Raw genomic sequence first — 16472 nt, 5'->3', positions numbered from 1 at the left:
GCTTCTTCGTAAACACGAACTCTCATTTTCAAGGCGGTGTATGAATTATGAGGAGAACACAGCACCTGTCGGCGAGGCGAGACACTGGGCTTGTTCAAAGCATCCATGGATACATAATCGATTTGCGTTGCATGCCTATCAGGCTCGGTGTGGATGTGACATGCGACTTGCTACAAGTCCAATCAAATGAAACTCTGATGGACATTTGCGAGGAGCAAAGATTCGAAGACACAGATGTTGTAATGCAAGATGAAAAGCCAAGAGGTTGTCCAGACGCGGTTAGAGAACGAATGACGTTGCCAGCGCACAGACACAATCTCGCAGCCGGCGCAATGAGCATGCAGACTTGCTCACATACCGTCAGCCAGCAAGTTCGGGCCATGTACACTGCCTGCAATGCTGTAGAGACATGACCGATTCTATATACCATCTACACGATCACCACGCCCTATCCGCAAGACACGACGCGCCGAACCGTCGGATCGTCCCCAACCCGCATAACCCCCGCGACGCGCTTTGCACGAGCAATGACGAACAGAGGCGCCCTTCGGACTGGAGTCGCACCGATAGCCGCTATTAAAACACTCTGCGAAAGAAGATGAATCGGACAAGAATGCGCATGGCCACGTTCTCTGTCGCCTCAATATCCGGGGGCACTGTGTTGAAATGATGGAGGCCCTTCGACTTGTCTCTTCGGAACAGAGTTATGCATGTGTACCAGTGGACCCTCGGTGTTCTCAGTATACGATGCATCCGATTAGGCTTTTCGGCGTACCGGCGGCGTAGGTGCGGTTGAGTTGACCTGTGGTGTTGGAGCACAAACAATCCGACCGTACGCCTCTCGAGGTAGACACAACCTGCGAATCTGGGTAGGCAATACCAGTACAATCACATGCTAATGTGAGCTGGAAAATGTGCCAGGTGAAGCTGCGGACTTTGTCCTTTGCATATGTGACTGTGTCCTGTAAGGCACCCGACGGAGTGTATTGGGCATATCCAGTCAGTGGTGGGGTACTTGGAGCTACTTCGCTCTGCGGCGCAGGTTTCATGTATCTGAACTGCAGATGGAATAAGGTGGTCTTTTGGTAAGTCGCACCTTGTGCGCTTCAAGTCAAGTCGTACCAACACTATCATTACAATTGTTTCCGGCCTACGTTGCCATTTCCTTTCACCATCATCGCGGTCTTGAAGACAACGATCGACTATCAGTCTCAAAGGGCCCCAGGCTTGGATCCCCTCCAGTGTCCATATGCACCCACGGAGGTTCGTCTTGCCATTTCCTCTTGTATCCTGTCTCTATCCGGTGCTTGATTTCTTGAAATTTCTCGTACTGCTCGCGACTTTCGAAGCGTTCCGGGTAATTCCAATCTACTAGGCACCTATTGATGTCTATCAGAGCTGCATCAGCCTTTTTCATCTTCTCATTCAATAGCCTCCGTTGAAACACTGTGTTGTTTCTCTTTTCCCATATTTGAATGTCAAGCGCATATCGTTGCCTGATAAGGTCTCTAAGGGCTCGGATTTCTTCAGGAGTGACGCGTGGCTTTGGCGGTGCGGGTTTCGAGGGCCTTATTGTGGTCGGACGCTGTAACGCGGGTTTTGCTAGTGGCAACGGGGAAGATGCACCCTTTTCAATGGTCGGAGGTGCTGGTACATTGACTCGTGGTCTGGGTGCATTGACTGGCTCCCGTTTCGGTTTCACGACGGCTCTGAAGCTATCTCGTAACCCCATCTCCGAAGCCTTTGCTGTACTTGTCAAAAAATCTTTCGGCCAATCAAGAGGCATAGCCAATACGTACCACTTCCGTTGAAACAGCCCAAGCGCCTTCCTGATCTCTGATCTGATCACGTCCAACAAGTGGCTCTAGTCAAAATCAATGCTTCAAGCTTGAAAAGCTACGGTGTGAAGTGACGAGGACCAGTAAAGGATAAGGGTGAGAGTGCCCACAGGAGCCCCACATCATGCTCATGATCTCAGCCTTGTTCACCAGAATTAGCCACCACTCATTTGGAATCGCATGTGCAAAATCTCATGAGCGCCACCTGGGCCTCTGACTAGGTGGCAGCCTGTATGTAGGCTTATATGCACTGGTTGATGCATGCGCTCACCGGAGAAGCAACGTATACACTAGCGCATATGCAAGGCTGAGTTTCAATATTCTCGTCCTATCGACCCCGCTTCGTGGCTTCTGCCAACGCACCTGTTATCATGCTGGATACGATACGGTAAGTCCTTTCCAGCCGGTGATCGGCTCGCCGCCGTGAAGCTGCTCGCCTTGAGAGCTGCCGTACCGCTTTAGTTCCGGACTGACAACCAGTGTCAGTGCCTGGGCTTCTTTGCGGGGCAGATTGAGAATATTGCCCTCAGCTATAGGCAGCTGCATGATGAGTCTGTATCTCTGAGAACAGCATTCCAGCCAAGTCCTCCCACTGAGGTTCACAAGAGCATCAAGTAACTTCAGGTCTCTCTCGTTCAGCGATGCAACCCTTTCGATAGCCTGTGAGATGATCGTAACCAATGTTGAGATTGTTTCGCTGTATGCAGTACGTAGCTCTTGGTGTTCCGTCGATCCTTGACCAGGTGCTTCAATGGCCGTAAGCAGTGAACGAGCAGTCTCGTACCGCTGTTTTTCAGTTTCTGAAGATATCGTGGGCCACTCTAGTGAGGACACATCTGCAATAATTAGTCTCACATCATCTGAGCGACTATACCAGACTTACCCAAATCGTAGATACTGGTCCAGTCATTGTTCATCCTCACGCCTTCCTTCCCAAATACCTTGAATGGTAGACTGAAAATATGCTCATACAGAAGTACCCACATGGAGTGCTGAACTATCTGCTGCTTCAGTCTTCTTGTATTTTTCGGATGAAGCCGCATAAGCTGTGCCTCTGAGAGGGGCCAGTTGGCTTCGCATCGAGTGTTCCACTCCATGCTTGCAAAGTTTTCGATCTCAGTGGAGATTCGTTTGTATCGCGCAGTAAGCTCACGATCTTTCAAGCCCTTGAAATGGTCTCTCACAACAAGCGCCACTTTCAGCTCTTCGCGCTGAGATCGCAATCGTGCCATTTCCTCATCGTGCTTCTTATCAAGCTCCACCTTCTCACTCTGAGATCTTTCCTGCAGTTGCTGTAATTCTTGTGTATGCGCCTTGGTGAGACTGCTCTTTTGCATATGCAATTCCCTCCGGAGTTTTTTAACATCCTCGTCATGCATGAGTAGATCATGCTCATGCTCTGCTTTGAGCGTGGCCTTCTGCACGCTCAGTTGCTCTTCCGCAGATTTCTTTGCGCGTGTAATTCCATCTGTCAGAAGATCGATCTGTTGTTTCAAGTCCGTAATCGTGGCATTCTTCTCGTTTCGTAAACGGAGATAGCGTTGGTCGTGTTCTCGCTGCGTTAGTGTTGTATGTTGATAGAGATCTTGTTTCTCTTTCTGCAGGTTCTGTATCTGTTGGCTATACGACATCATTAGCCCCTCATGATCGTCCAAGAGGGTTTTACGTTCAGATAGCCACTGTGCTTTGTCTTTAGACAGCTGCGTCCTCAACTGTCGTTCCAATTGTGCTGATCGTCCCTTCTGCTGAGTAGACTCTCTGTCATATCTACCTTTTTGCTTTTCCGCATCTTGTAATCTTCCTTTTGTCTCTCTTAACTCCATCTGTGTATCCCTGAGTTCCTTTTCGACATTATGGTATACTTTCAGTTGATCTTTTGCTTGCTGTAGATTGTCCGAGTTCGAACTGTACCTCTGCAGCAATACGCGATACGCCCGGAGTATCTGGTCCACATAGTTCATGGTGGTCGTATCAGCAGGCATTTCTGTCAGGAAGTCATATGCCTGCATCAAGATCAACGCTCTGATTTGTTGCAACTGCTCTGACGTGTCGGAAATGCTGAATGTAGGTCTTGTTGTCGGCTCGACAGGCTGATGATGTATCAGCAGGGGTGGGTCGTGTGAGGAAATGGCAGAATTCGTTTCCTGGCTATCGCCCCCATCATCCAAAAACCTCGTTGACTGATCGAGATCGGCAACGAGCGAGATGATTGACACTTCGGATGAGGTATCGGGCAAATGTGTTGGTGAAACAGTGGTACTTAGCTCGGGAGCTTCCAAGTCAGCAGTGGGTTCATTGCTATTGCTAGTGGGTAACGCCTCCGCTAATGAAGACTCCGGCTGCGGCGTACTCGGAGTGTCAAGAGCAGTCGTCAATTCGGTGCTCTCATTTTGCTTTTCCAGAGACTCGATTTTCTCAGTCTTTGTCTTCCTTTCGGAGGTCATCTTAGTTTTGAGTTTGTGAAATTTACTCTCTTTCCATGATGCCTTGATAGCTTCGCGCTTTCCACCGTTACGTTTTTCCAGATGAGAGCTGAACGATCCACGCCGTATCGGCTCATTGACGGATGCAAGGTTGCTGAGAACAGATTTTGGCGACGTTTGGACGTTCTCAGACTTTTGCACGGGCTTCCTCCGTGATACTAACATCTTGCCGCCTTTGGTCGAGGACATGACCGACATCTCTTCATGAGCTCGTTGGGCAACTACATAGTACCCAAATTACTGTTTTGTCATTTTCAACTAATTGTCTCAGTGCTTACCAATCTCAAGGAAGTATCAGCTTCTTCTGAATCCGGTACGATGCCGAGGTATAACTAATTTGTCGAAATCAACCTGACGACCCATGCATACAACCCGTGATGAACTCGCAGATGCAGTGTTGAAGGTTTCGAAAGCTAGCGCTCACTAGTGGTGGTTGGTATCACCGGTACATGCGATTTGCAAGTAATTATGAGCAGAGTTGTTGACCCTCGGGTTGAGACGTTGCGACCCCCGCATCAAGTGTGGGAAAAGGTGTCTCAGCCGTCATTCGCATTCTGCGCATGCCTATAGAGACTCCTAATGCCACGCATATCGCTTCTGCCTAGGAAAGCGTCTTGTCATACCGCATCTAACAGACCAGCCCCAACCAATCTCGAAAGATCAAACCCTAGTCTGAGTCCAGAACCGCACTCTATTCTCGCAGGCGCAGTAAGGTGGCGGTAAGCGTGCGAAGCTGTTGGTCCCACGCCTTGCCTCGCTTATGAGCTTCATGCATACGAACACGAGACCTCTTCAGCTCACTCGTCAATTACTTCCAAATCCGGCGCATACTTGAAATCGCTGTCACACCACATGAGCACGGACGCACACGGCTGTGTGCTATGGGTGTGGCAAATTCTGAACGACGTGCCAACCGTTGACTACCCAGTTATGATGCGTGCTTTCGGCTGACATCGTCTTCGCCTTACCGTTTACTCTATGCTCTAGTATGTCTAGAGTTCTACTTCACCATCCAAGACAGGAACCACTATCCAATGGGAAAGTGAGGATCAGATCCAGATCTTCGAAGTCTCAACGAAGCCACGACCGCCTGAGAATACCATTGCATAACCTTTCCCAATGAACAAAATTTACCACTTCGAGAATGTATCTGCACTGGAGCAGACCGAGGAGGCAGAACTGGAAGCACCCATCAGTACAGGGTCTGGGAAAGGTCATGGGCCGATTGATGCCACTGTTCCAGCAGGCGAGGAGAAGATTTTACAGGAACCTCAGGAACTACGACTGGTTTTGGGAATAGACTATGGCACGACATTCAGTGGTGAGTGAACATTGTTTCGTCTCGTACGACGTGCTAGTCCTAAAATAAGGGATGCATATAGGCATTGCGTGGGCTACACCTTCAGGTGCAGAATGCTCTCTCGAGGAAATCGATGTAATTGAGCAATGGGGTCCGCAGATGGACAACGAGGAGAAGGTTCCAAGCGTGATCTCTTACTCGCGTTCAAGTCAGGCCGGGGAGCAGCAATGGGGTAAGAGTCTGAGCGCAGATGCAGTGACAATGATTCACACTAAGTTGGAGCTTGGCGTGGAAGATCTATTAGGGGAACTTGACATGACTTTACAGGTTCTGGACGGCATGAAGAATCTGAACTTTGACGAGATGATGTTGAGCAAAGGCCAGAACGACCTACCGCCGTATTCTCACAAGAGCCCGGAGGAGATTGTGACAGACTACCTCGAGAAATTGTTTGCTTACGTGCAAATGGAAGTGCGAGTAGACGAGAATAACGTGTTCGCCAAACACACAACGACGGATATTGTTGTCACAATACCCACAGTATGTCCACAGATCTCTCGGCGTGAAAATCTATTGACGAAGCTTTAGAAGTGGTCTTATATGGCTATGAACTCCACATACAGAGCTCTCACGAAAGCTGGGTTTAATAAGGACAACTTTCCAAAGCTGAGGCCAATCATGTTTGTGACAGAGCCCGAGGCAGCTGCGCTTTACACTGCGCGGTGGTATCGTGACGAAAAAGAAGAAGAATTCCTCCAAGTAAGCGTCAATTCCGATTGGAGTTATCCGTAACTAACGGCGTCAAAAGTCTAAGGACTACTTCATTCTCTGCGACGCAGGTGGCGGTACTGTTGTAAGCCTTCTATGACACTTTTGTACCTGGCGCTGTTTCAATGGTCGGTTAATCTTGGATGTAGGATGTTGTTTCATATCGAGTTACGCAACGATCGCCAACTCTCGAATTGGAGCAGATTGGCAAGCCCACAGGTTTGTAAGACTGAGTCTGAGACCATGCAGAGCCTAATTACTATACCAGGCAGTCGCTGCGGATCCATTTTCATCAACCTTGAGTTCAAAAAGTGGCTGAGAATGCTGCTTGGAGAGGAGGAATATCTAAAGCTCGACCCAAATCTGGACATCGACAAAAACGCAAATCACGCCTCCGAAACTCCCGCCATGAGAGAACTCATGCAAGCGTTTGACGATGTCAAGAAGCAGTTTGCATTCTCAACACCTGATGTTCGATTCAGCCTACGAGGGGAGTTGGAGAACCTTGACATTTTTGGTAAAGTAAACAAGGGCCTAATTACCATTCCACAGTATGTTTAATGCCTCCTGATATCATCACTGCTTATTATGATTTGTAGATCGACAATGCGAGGCTTTTTCGACTCCTGCATCAAACAGATAGTTGAGCTCATCTGGGAACATGTTGATCGCATCGAAGAAAGAGGCAGTCGTCCAAAGGTATCTGCCTAGCGATCCACCAGCGACTGATCCTCAATACTGACTCTTCGTTTAGCACTTGTTTCTTGTGGGTGGTTTTGGGGCGTCTGAGTACCTAAAACATCGCCTCAAGGAGACGATCACCGAGGAAGAGATGCAGATGAGCTACCGACAGCCGAAGGAGTCCTGGACAGCAGTGGTTCGAGGAGCAGTGGTGTGTGGTATCGAGAAAGATGCGATACCGAACTTGAGAAGGACCGATGTTTGCCGACACAACTACGCGGTTTGCTTCGACCAACTCTACTCAAATACGTTCCACGTAGAAAAGGATATGACCCAGATCCATGGAGCCACGTACGCGCAATCTCAACTCACATGGCTACTCAATAAGGGTGACCTAGTCCTGTCGGATCAGCCGCGTAAAGAGGAGGTGTCATTTCAGCTTACACTTAGGGATCTGAGTGCTGGCAAGACGCAGTTGGAGATCTTCAGAAACTCCGATGATGAAGATCAGCGGCCTCGACGTTACCAGAATGCCAAGGAAGGTCGGTCGATCCGCTTAGACCTCCATGTCATTGGTCACTAACTTCTTCTCAGATTTGGACATCGCATGTGTGTTGGATATCCGCTATGATAAAGTCAGCTTCACAGTGGAAGAATGGCAGCAACAGCCCGTACGTTATAATGCTACGCTGAAGTTGGTCTTGGAGTTAATCGGCGGCTCTTTGGAGGCTTCTATCTGGTGGAAGCACCACAAACTATCGCGTGGCGCGGTAGTCTATCCATAACTGGATGCATGATAAACCATGATCATGCTGTTTGAATGAATTCATGTGACTGTTTTGCGCTTTGTTCTTCGGCTACCTATGTACCCACAGCCTGACTTATCGCAGCGAAAGATCAACCAAGTATTATCCACTAGGTGAATGCGCCATACAATGGTATCCTGTACCGGTAATCAGAAGCGAGAAAGAGACCGCAGTATGCTGCGGACGAGGCTGAGTCAAAATAGGCAACAAGGCAATATTGTGGCGGCTCCCGAATGCTTCCCGATGCACACCATGCGTTGGCGCTAAAAAAGAACCAGCCGCAGCTCTGATGGGATTATCAGGAAACAACCTCGGGTTTTACTCTTCATATATATTGATGTGTAGCCTTCTATACACCGTGATTGAAACTCTCCCTCTCGATACTAAGCCTTCCAAGGTTGCCACAATGGTTGACATCGATGTGTCTACTACGTTCATACTGCAGACTGAGTCGCTCGGCTGGTCTAGTGCACTTGCTTCTACCCCGGAAAATGCTTCGGTGATATTGGAGCCTGTCACCGGGCATGACAGTCAGCAGTGGTTTGCAACAAAGACCAGCTCTCAAGGATACTATTGGCTGCATACAGTGGGGAAGGGGGACGACTTCGCGCTAGGCGTCACCAATTATCAGATCATCGACCTACAATTTTTCGCAACCCAAGAAACAACTGGGCAGTTTTGGCGGCTGGATTCACAAGAAGACGGCAGCCTCAGAATAAGCAACATGTTCACCCCGTCCGGCGTATACATCAGCATCGAAAACGAGACCCAGCGGCCTATATTATCAACGGAGAACTCCGAGGGATCGCGCTGGACTTCGAGTACATATGGCTTGCAGTCAACATCCGTAACAGCAGCCTCCCTTGCTTCGACGCAAAGCGCTCCTCCAACATCGCCTGCATCTTCCGAGACCCCGAGTTTGACTGGCGAGCCCTCAAGTACTGCCGTACCTACAGATGATAACAGCGGCGACCCTTCTGGCACTCGTAGGCTCTCGACCGGTGGCATAGCGGGCGTTTGTGTGGCGGCTGCTATTGTAGCAGTGGCTCTCGGTTATCTTATATATCGGAAAGTGCACACGCGCAAAGGTGGTAGACTACCTCCACAGGCTGATGAAGCAAACTTCAGCCAGTCTGAAACAGAACAGACTGCCCCAGCGGCGTCGCAGTCCTTGGGGGTAACAAATGTTCTTCATGGATAACAAGAAGGTTGATGCGTACGATATCGGTGCTATTATTTGAAGTTCGTTACGACCCCTTAGACCTATACTATATGTCACCTTGCCGTTCTACATTGTTGTGTCTAGACTGGAGGTTTCTGAGTTATGCTTGCCTGCGCTTTGTAAGACCAGTTGGAAATTATACCAATACAACATGCGCCTATATCAGGCGCAGGTAGGTATGCACTGTTTGCCGTGTTTTGCAGGGTATTTTCTATAAGTCGAGCTTTGGCGTTTCCTGGCCCCCTAGTGCATGGAACGTGTGTTCCAGGGCCGCTTTCCGCACCACCGGAAGGACGGAGGCGTCCTCCAAGGCTTACTCGCAGGCCAGCACACGATGGTCGACCAATCAGATGTGACCACGACAACCTTGGAAGTCATGCTTTCTTTTGTCTAAGAGTAAGGCTTTGAGGATGTCGCGAGGTTAGGAGCCAACGGCGACGATGCTCCCAATTTGTATGGCGAGCCTTTCCGAGATCTGCTTCATTCTAGGATTACCATGTTATGAGAGCTTACAAAAGTGCCTAAGTAGGGAACGCGTTTACGAGGCATCACGGTGCGAAGTCGCCACTCGCACCAGGCAACGGGGCTTCCGGAAAGCTATCATGACGTTGCGAATATAGGAGACAGACCGATTACGAAGGCTCGCGTGGGGTAGGCCGAATTAGGAGTGCGGTAAGCCACCATAAGGTTACGTGACGCACAAGGCTCCAGCTTACCTGGGTATATTTTTGTCTCCGCAGACCCACTGTATCGCACTCAGTCTTGTGAAGTTCCGCCTCCAATAAATCGGAATTTGTCGCAGACGTTTGGAAATCTGCTCAAACGGTATACGTGACCAGGGTACGAACGATCCTGGGGGCGTACGACAGGCTCCTAGAAGCGAATTATCAAGCTAAGCAGAGTAAACGTCGAGTCAAACTTTCGTGGAACCTCAAGCACTTGCGCCAAGCTTAAAGTAAAGGAGGCTTTACCGACGCACTTCCACCTGGCACGACGACAGGTGTATCATCAGCCAAGCAATCAGTCATGAATGTACTTCGGCAGGCTCGATTGAAAGACAAAAACGACTTACGAGTGTCACCTACACATCAGTCGGGTGAGCCAAGACAGTTGGGCCGTAGCATTAGCCTTGCCACCCCTGCCTCGGCCAAAGTCGAAACAGTTGCTACTTCACGAAAGAATCGCGTATCATCCGGCGGAACATCCAAGGAACATCCAAGGAAGTTGATCCCAAAAAACCAACAAAAGCCGTCTTGCAGCGCGACAAAGGTCCGTTGGAGCCGCACGACGAGGTTGTGAGTTCATCTAATGGTACATCATGAGAATTGAGACTGACAAAGTACTGACAGTTCTCATCCAACCCGCAGGATGTACCTCGATTTGAGGAACTCTTGCTTAGAGCTGGAGAGGAATTCCCAATGCTACAGTCACTGTTGGATGGACCAACAGAAGAAGAGGCTGCCAAGGCTTTGCATCGATATCGTGAGCTTTGTCACTCACTTGATGCGGCTCACCGGTCATTGGACAATTATCGAGCAGACGCGGGGCTCTTAGATAGTTTGAAGATCGAGGTTCATACGTTGAAAAGTACACTGCGAGCTAGTCGGACCGAGGTGGAGAGCCTGAGGACGGAGGTTAACAGCAAGCACCAACAGATGCTGAAAGCTCAAGACATGCTGGGCGAGCAAGTTGTAATCCACGAACAAGAAAAGCGCTATCTCGAGGCCCGAATACACGATGGTTCACAGCAACAGGATAAAGAGAACAAGTCAACCAAGGCATCTTCCGAAGGACAATTAGGTGCGGCTCGTCAAGAGGAGGAGCAAAAGCGGTATGAGCAAAAGATTAGCGCTCTTAAAGACCAGATGAGCGAAGAACACTGGAAGTGGGACGCGCACTTGCGAGAAGTGAAAGACACCTACGAAACTCGCATAAAAGATCTAGAGGTTAGCTTTGCCGAGCGGATGAAGAACGAATACGAGCAACATTGCGAACAAACGCGGCAAGAGATGGGGAAACATCAAGTGACAGTGAATGAGTATCAGTCAAATGTCGCTCGATTGAAGCTCAATGCGGAACAAGAAGGACGGCTGTTGCACGAAGATTTACAAACTCAGCGAGAGAAACTTCGAGAAGAACAAAAGCGACATGAGAAGAACCTCAAACGACAGGAAGCCGGACTGACCAAGAAGCACACGCAAGAGATCTTGCAGCTTCAGACCACCCTGGTGGAGCAGAGACAAGAACTTTCTCATCTCAGACATGTCAAGGCCAACGCTGACGAAGAAAGACTGCGCATGCGCGATGAAGTACGGGCGAAAACCACTCAGTTCAGCGAGGAACAACAACGACTTCGAGAATTGCTCGAGAAACAAAACGCTGAGCTGGTAGAGAAACATGCCCTCGAAATTACGCAGCTTCGATTAGCAAACGAGGAGTTAAAGCAGGCATTCATCGACAAGGCCTACCCACAGCGCACGAAAGCTCGAAGTGTTAAGGTGATGCGATACCGTGACATCTCTACTCAATTCTTTTCAGTAGTGAGTCAGGTACAAGACTTCACGAATCTAGAATGGGACATGCGCCGTGAAGTGGAATGGCCATTCTCCAACGACCAACTGTTACGCATCCACAAAGTCAATACAAGGGTGTTAAAGAAGGCTATCCTGCAGAATACTATGTGGACTCTACTATACACGCACGTGTTTTGTACTCCGTTTGCTATCTTGGGGTTGGAAGGAAAGAGTTATGACGATGTATGGTTACCAATTCATACCAAAGGTAGGCCCTCGTTCGTCCGAATCAAGATACTTGACTAATGCATAAACCTAGATGTTACACAGTGGCCTAGTATACCTGCGGCAACTGAAGCCCGTCGCTACGAGGCGGCCAGGGCGGTTCTCGATCTAATGAACCCATCAAGTGAAACCACACCTGATGAGAAAAAGCTGAAAGCCAGCTATGAAGCTACCGTCACCTCGCTTCTGAGTGCAATACACCAGGTACTATCTAAGATAGCTGTTCTCGAACCGAAGGACGCCGAGGCGTTAGAGACTCTTATACGCCTTTGCGCAAAGACATGGATGGAACTCTGCTCGCAACCATACAGAGTAATGATGATCCTACCACCAGGAAGCGGCGACCTGCTGTCGTCGCCACATCCCGATGAAAGGCCGCTCAAACTGGTCGTGAGCCCGGAACTAAAGAGGTATGGAAACATGCAGGGCGAAGACTTGATGAAGGGTGAGGTTTTCACGAGGTGTCAGGCTGTTGTGCAGCAGTACCCGGTCGAGCCAACAGGTTCTTGATATAGAATTCGCGGACTGGGTCAACAAGCACGTCGTGGTCATGCCTTTGCGGTGCACACGAGTTCTCCAGCTTGAGCACAATACACCTTTGATAGCACCTATGCATTTGACATCTATATCGGTAGATCGCCAGCACCACATCTAGCCATGGCGTGATACTGTTCATGTCTACACTTCGTCTCAAATTCCCCACCATGGTATAAAAAGAAGGATCATACAAGCTACGAAGCAAAAGAAGAAAAGCGCGGGCCCAGATCGTCCACCGATACAGCCGACCTCGCGTCCATGTCAAATAGAATACATAATCCGGTGGAAACCCCACCGTGAACAGTAAGACAGCAGAACCTGTTGAAAGCGCAAATTATACCGTAGTCCCGCTAACCCAATGCTAGAAAAACGTGAAGAACGTGCAAAGAAAACATTGTACACAAATCGTGAATGGAATGAACGCAATTACAGCTGGTATGCTGGTCTCATCCCAAGGTCTTCTAATCAATGGTGATGACGTCGTTTTTGGACTGCCCCGGACGACCTCCTGGACCGCCTCTACCTTGCTGTTGTTGCTGGCGGCCGTTTGGCATCTGCTGCTGTGAGGGTCTGCCGTTCGGAGGTTGGCTTCTCGGATGTTGCTGCATGTTCGGGTGCTGCTTCCCAGCCTGGGCCTGAGCCTGTCTTTGCTGCTGCTGGCGCGCTTGCTGCTGCTGTTGTTGCATCCTAGCCTGCTGCTGCTGGTTTCCCTGCTGGTTCCCGTTCGCCTGTGCAGGCGTCTGGCCTGGACCAGATCCCTGATTCTGCGCTTGTTGCGGGGGCTTTTCAAGTGGTGGAGGTGCGACATAACCTCCTGCCATTTTACAACTCAAGACACACTCATCCAGCTTGAGTAGTGCTTCAGGGATCGCGTCCAAGTGCGCCACCATGCCGGTCCGGGTACCAAACCATCCTGGGCCCTTCCCACTGAAGAGTTCCTTCAGCTTGGCCTGTAAGTTGTCGAGACGCCTATGACCAGGTGCACGCTCGGGAGTTGGTAGATTTGTGGCTTGATTTGGAGGATCCTTTGGACGCAAGTTGTCTTCGATGAACCAGTACACCTGGTCATCTTTGGGCTGAAGGCGCACGTCGAAAGTGCAGACCGGATTGTCATATGTGAGTCGGTATTTGAGGACGGAGTGAACATGAATTGCGGGGTTACTGTAGTTGCCTGGCGATCGTTCCTCGACTTCGCGCAAGGCCTTGAAGAGGGGCCGGGTCGCGACGAGAGTCGTACAGAAGCGATCCAGGCCATCGACATCACTGACCTCCGTGGTTGGGAAGGAAGGCAACCGATCGTTGGCGATCTCAGTAAGCAGATGGAGAATCCGATGGTGCGGATTGTCATGTGACAGCTCGATGGTAAGCTCCTTTTCAGTGCCAAAGTTGACAGTCGCAGAGTATGGCGATGGACCATACTGGAACTGTACGCGCTGTAAGGAGGAAGACGAAAGCCGCATTTGACGCTTCTGAAGGGTACTGGCAAAGGTACGAAGACGGTTAACATCTCGCAGTCGTGCTCGCAGCTCTCCTAGGATATCTTGCCCAAAGGGCGTGGCAAGGAGAATCCTGAAGTTGCCGTCTTCTGAGAACTTGAAGGCGGTCTGTGGTGAAGCTGCCATGAGCTTATGCATGTCTGCAGCAACAGACTTGACCATTTTACCGACAGCCATATGCCAGACGTCCTGAACCCCAACTTTCAAGCCTTCACATGTAATCTTGATGTCTGATTCAAGCCATGAGTCTTCGTCTGCTTGGGGCACAAGAAGATCCGGAGTTTGCACATGCAGCACCCATCGACGGGGAACACAGCCAGCTTCCACGAATGAGCCTGCTTGCCCTAACTCAGGTCGCAAACTGAAATTCTTCTTCTCCTTTTCTAGTTGGCGAGCTGTGACGCGGAACGACAGAAGCTGCACAGCGACCCTCTCCAGACTTGCCAAGGTGTTGCGGTTGATGGGCAAGGAGCTTCCATCAGGTCTGTCCAACTTGATCTGCTCGGCGTATTCGAGGCTATTTCCACCAGATCCGATTTCAAAGATCCACCACGATTCGCCTGAAGAGTCGATTACCGCTGCCAATGCCCAGTTTGGTGTCCAGCCGCGAGGGCAATATAGCGTGGAAGAGATGACATCCAATTTGACAGCAGCCGACACTACCTGCTGCTTCAAAGCCTGTCTTGCGACCGATTGCCACCCGAGTTGTTGTGCGTTCTTCTGGATCAGACTGAGCAATGTGCCGGCTAGCACTTGCGTCATTACATGAGCAATCTGTGATGGCTCTCTGCCTTGGTTGAAAGCATTCTCGGCTCGCGCTGATAGTGCGCTAGCTGGTCGCAGAATGTAGTTACCGGTGACCGACTCTAGTGATAGGGCAATTGATGTAGATTTCGTACCCAGCGATGCGTTGAGTGTAGAGTCGGCAGGTTCGGTCTCGGAAAGATGTGCGTTCGCCGTCACTCCAGACTTGAAACTCTCCTTTGTGGATCGCAAGATATCACTCGTGTGGCGTGCGATGACTTGCTTGATAACGCGTTCCATGGAGAGATCCTTCCAGTCAAAATGGAACTTGACATCTTTCACTTCTTTGCCTTGGCGGAACCAGCGCGTAGTCAGCGACGGTATGGGAGGCCCTCTCCACGAAACCTTGCCGTTCTTTGGTTTGTTGTTCGATACGCCAATCTCAATCCAATTCTTTTTTCCAGGCTTATCAGTCCAATAAGACACGACGAGCAAGCGATGCACAGGCTCGACCTTGAGAGACCCTGCCCAGCCGCTGCGAACGAGATTAACGGCCTGCGATCGAAGCACTGAGATCTTGTGCGTTAGGACGAAGTTGTTCAGGAAGTCGAAAAGGCCGGTCAGTCCCTTCTCCTTTAGAACTACGTCGGCCTGCAGCTTGAGTTGCATGAAGAAACGGCTACCGACGGTAATGGTAGGTGCAGGAGTGAACAACAACCGGAGATCGATGAGAAACCACTGTTCTGAAGCATCCTCTACAAAAGACATGACGTCGAATTCCAGCTCATTAGCAACAACAAAAGTTGCGCGTCCTGAGTGCACACGCCAGTCTTGGAGGTGTCGTGGGAGGCTTTCGTGTACGTTGAGGCGTATGGAGAGAGAGGTGTTCATGTACCGAAGGAGTTTGAGGGCCTGCTCGGCAGAGATAGGCTCAGGCGGTATGTAGCCCAGGCTCGGCATCCATGACGCTTTCCCTGTCGATAGCACTTCCAGGGCGGTCGCAACGTCCGGGTTGTTTTCTCTGGCATTGTTGGACAGAATCTTAATCTTTTCCAGTTTGTAGTCAGCAGCATCCATATGGGCTGCCTGTGTACTCGCGTGGGCCAGCAAATCAATGAGCTTTGATATGTCAACGGAAGCTTTCTTTCCCCACTCGGTGAGGACTAGCAGCTTGATGAATTTAGCCCGTTGCTCCTGCGCGAATTGAAGCACAACCAGCTTTTTACGCTTGTTCGCCTCTGCATTCACTTGTGCATTCGCCGCGCCAAGGCCGTTGGGAAGAGCGCCGTTGGACACTGGCGCTATCTGAATGGCGGCCATGTTCTTCAAGACTTCCTCCAACTCATTGTAAGATTCCTGGGATATCCGCAACAAAAGTGTCGACAAGGACATGTACTGCTCGGGGCCAATATGAGCGATCTCCGGGGGCAGATCCGAGTATTGTTCCAGCGTGGGACCGGCCGTTGCTGTGACTGCCATGGATGCGCCGTTGGTGCTGGTTTCGCGCGAAGAACCCCCATTAACAGCAGGTCCCCCTGCCGGCGTGTCACTTCGCGCACCATTGAGTCCGCCATTGGTCAGATCCCCGTTGTGGCTGCGCTTCCTGTTTTCTGCATCTCGTGAAGCCGTCGCTGAGTCGGACCCGGTGTGGTTCATGGTGAGAATTCCTGGCATACTACGTCGTCCTCCGTCCCGCAGCCTGGGGCGCCGTCTGCGCACCCGTTTTGCGCGCGTCTGTAACTTTCTTGAAGTGTGTGGTCGCGCTTCTTCCTTGATGTTTTCGCGAGAATGTCAACCGC

At 50.3% G+C, this 16472-nt stretch overlaps 4 protein-coding genes across 4 annotated transcripts; 2 read left to right on the top strand and 2 right to left on the bottom strand.

Moving 5' to 3' along the window:
* Window positions 1-2207: 2207 nt before the first annotated feature.
* Window positions 2208-4519, bottom strand: J4E78_002366 (uncharacterized protein; the record flags this gene model as incomplete). The annotated part of the gene is made up of 2 exons (XM_049363013.1): window positions 2208-2674; window positions 2722-4519. 2 exons carry the CDS (start codon window positions 4517-4519, stop codon window positions 2208-2210), a joined length of 2265 nt encoding a protein of 754 aa, XP_049225605.1.
* Window positions 4520-5440: 921 nt separating this feature from the next.
* On the top strand, window positions 5441-7653 carry J4E78_002365 (uncharacterized protein; the record flags this gene model as incomplete). Its single annotated transcript, XM_049363012.1, has 6 exons — window positions 5441-5642; window positions 5728-6161; window positions 6210-6380; window positions 6639-6940; window positions 6989-7088; window positions 7144-7653. The coding sequence occupies 6 exons, from the start codon at window positions 5441-5443 to the stop codon at window positions 7651-7653; spliced, it is 1719 nt and encodes a 572-aa protein (XP_049225604.1).
* A 3118-nt stretch (window positions 7654-10771) lies between these two features.
* Window positions 10772-12406, top strand: J4E78_002364 (uncharacterized protein; the record flags this gene model as incomplete). The annotated part of the gene is made up of 2 exons (XM_049363011.1): window positions 10772-11778; window positions 11950-12406. 2 exons carry the CDS (start codon window positions 10772-10774, stop codon window positions 12404-12406), a joined length of 1464 nt encoding a protein of 487 aa, XP_049225603.1.
* A 488-nt stretch (window positions 12407-12894) lies between these two features.
* On the bottom strand, window positions 12895-16329 carry J4E78_002363 (uncharacterized protein; the record flags this gene model as incomplete). Its single annotated transcript, XM_049363010.1, has 1 exon — window positions 12895-16329. One exon carries the CDS (start codon window positions 16327-16329, stop codon window positions 12895-12897), a length of 3435 nt encoding a protein of 1144 aa, XP_049225602.1.
* Window positions 16330-16472: the final 143 nt, after the last annotated feature.

Source organism: Alternaria triticimaculans (assembly GCF_023758025.1).
Source record: "Alternaria triticimaculans strain BMP 0046 chromosome Unknown scaffold_2, whole genome shotgun sequence".
Taxonomy (NCBI): Eukaryota; Fungi; Ascomycota; class Dothideomycetes; order Pleosporales; family Pleosporaceae; genus Alternaria; species Alternaria triticimaculans.
This window is presented reverse-complemented; position numbering and strand designations above follow the sequence as displayed.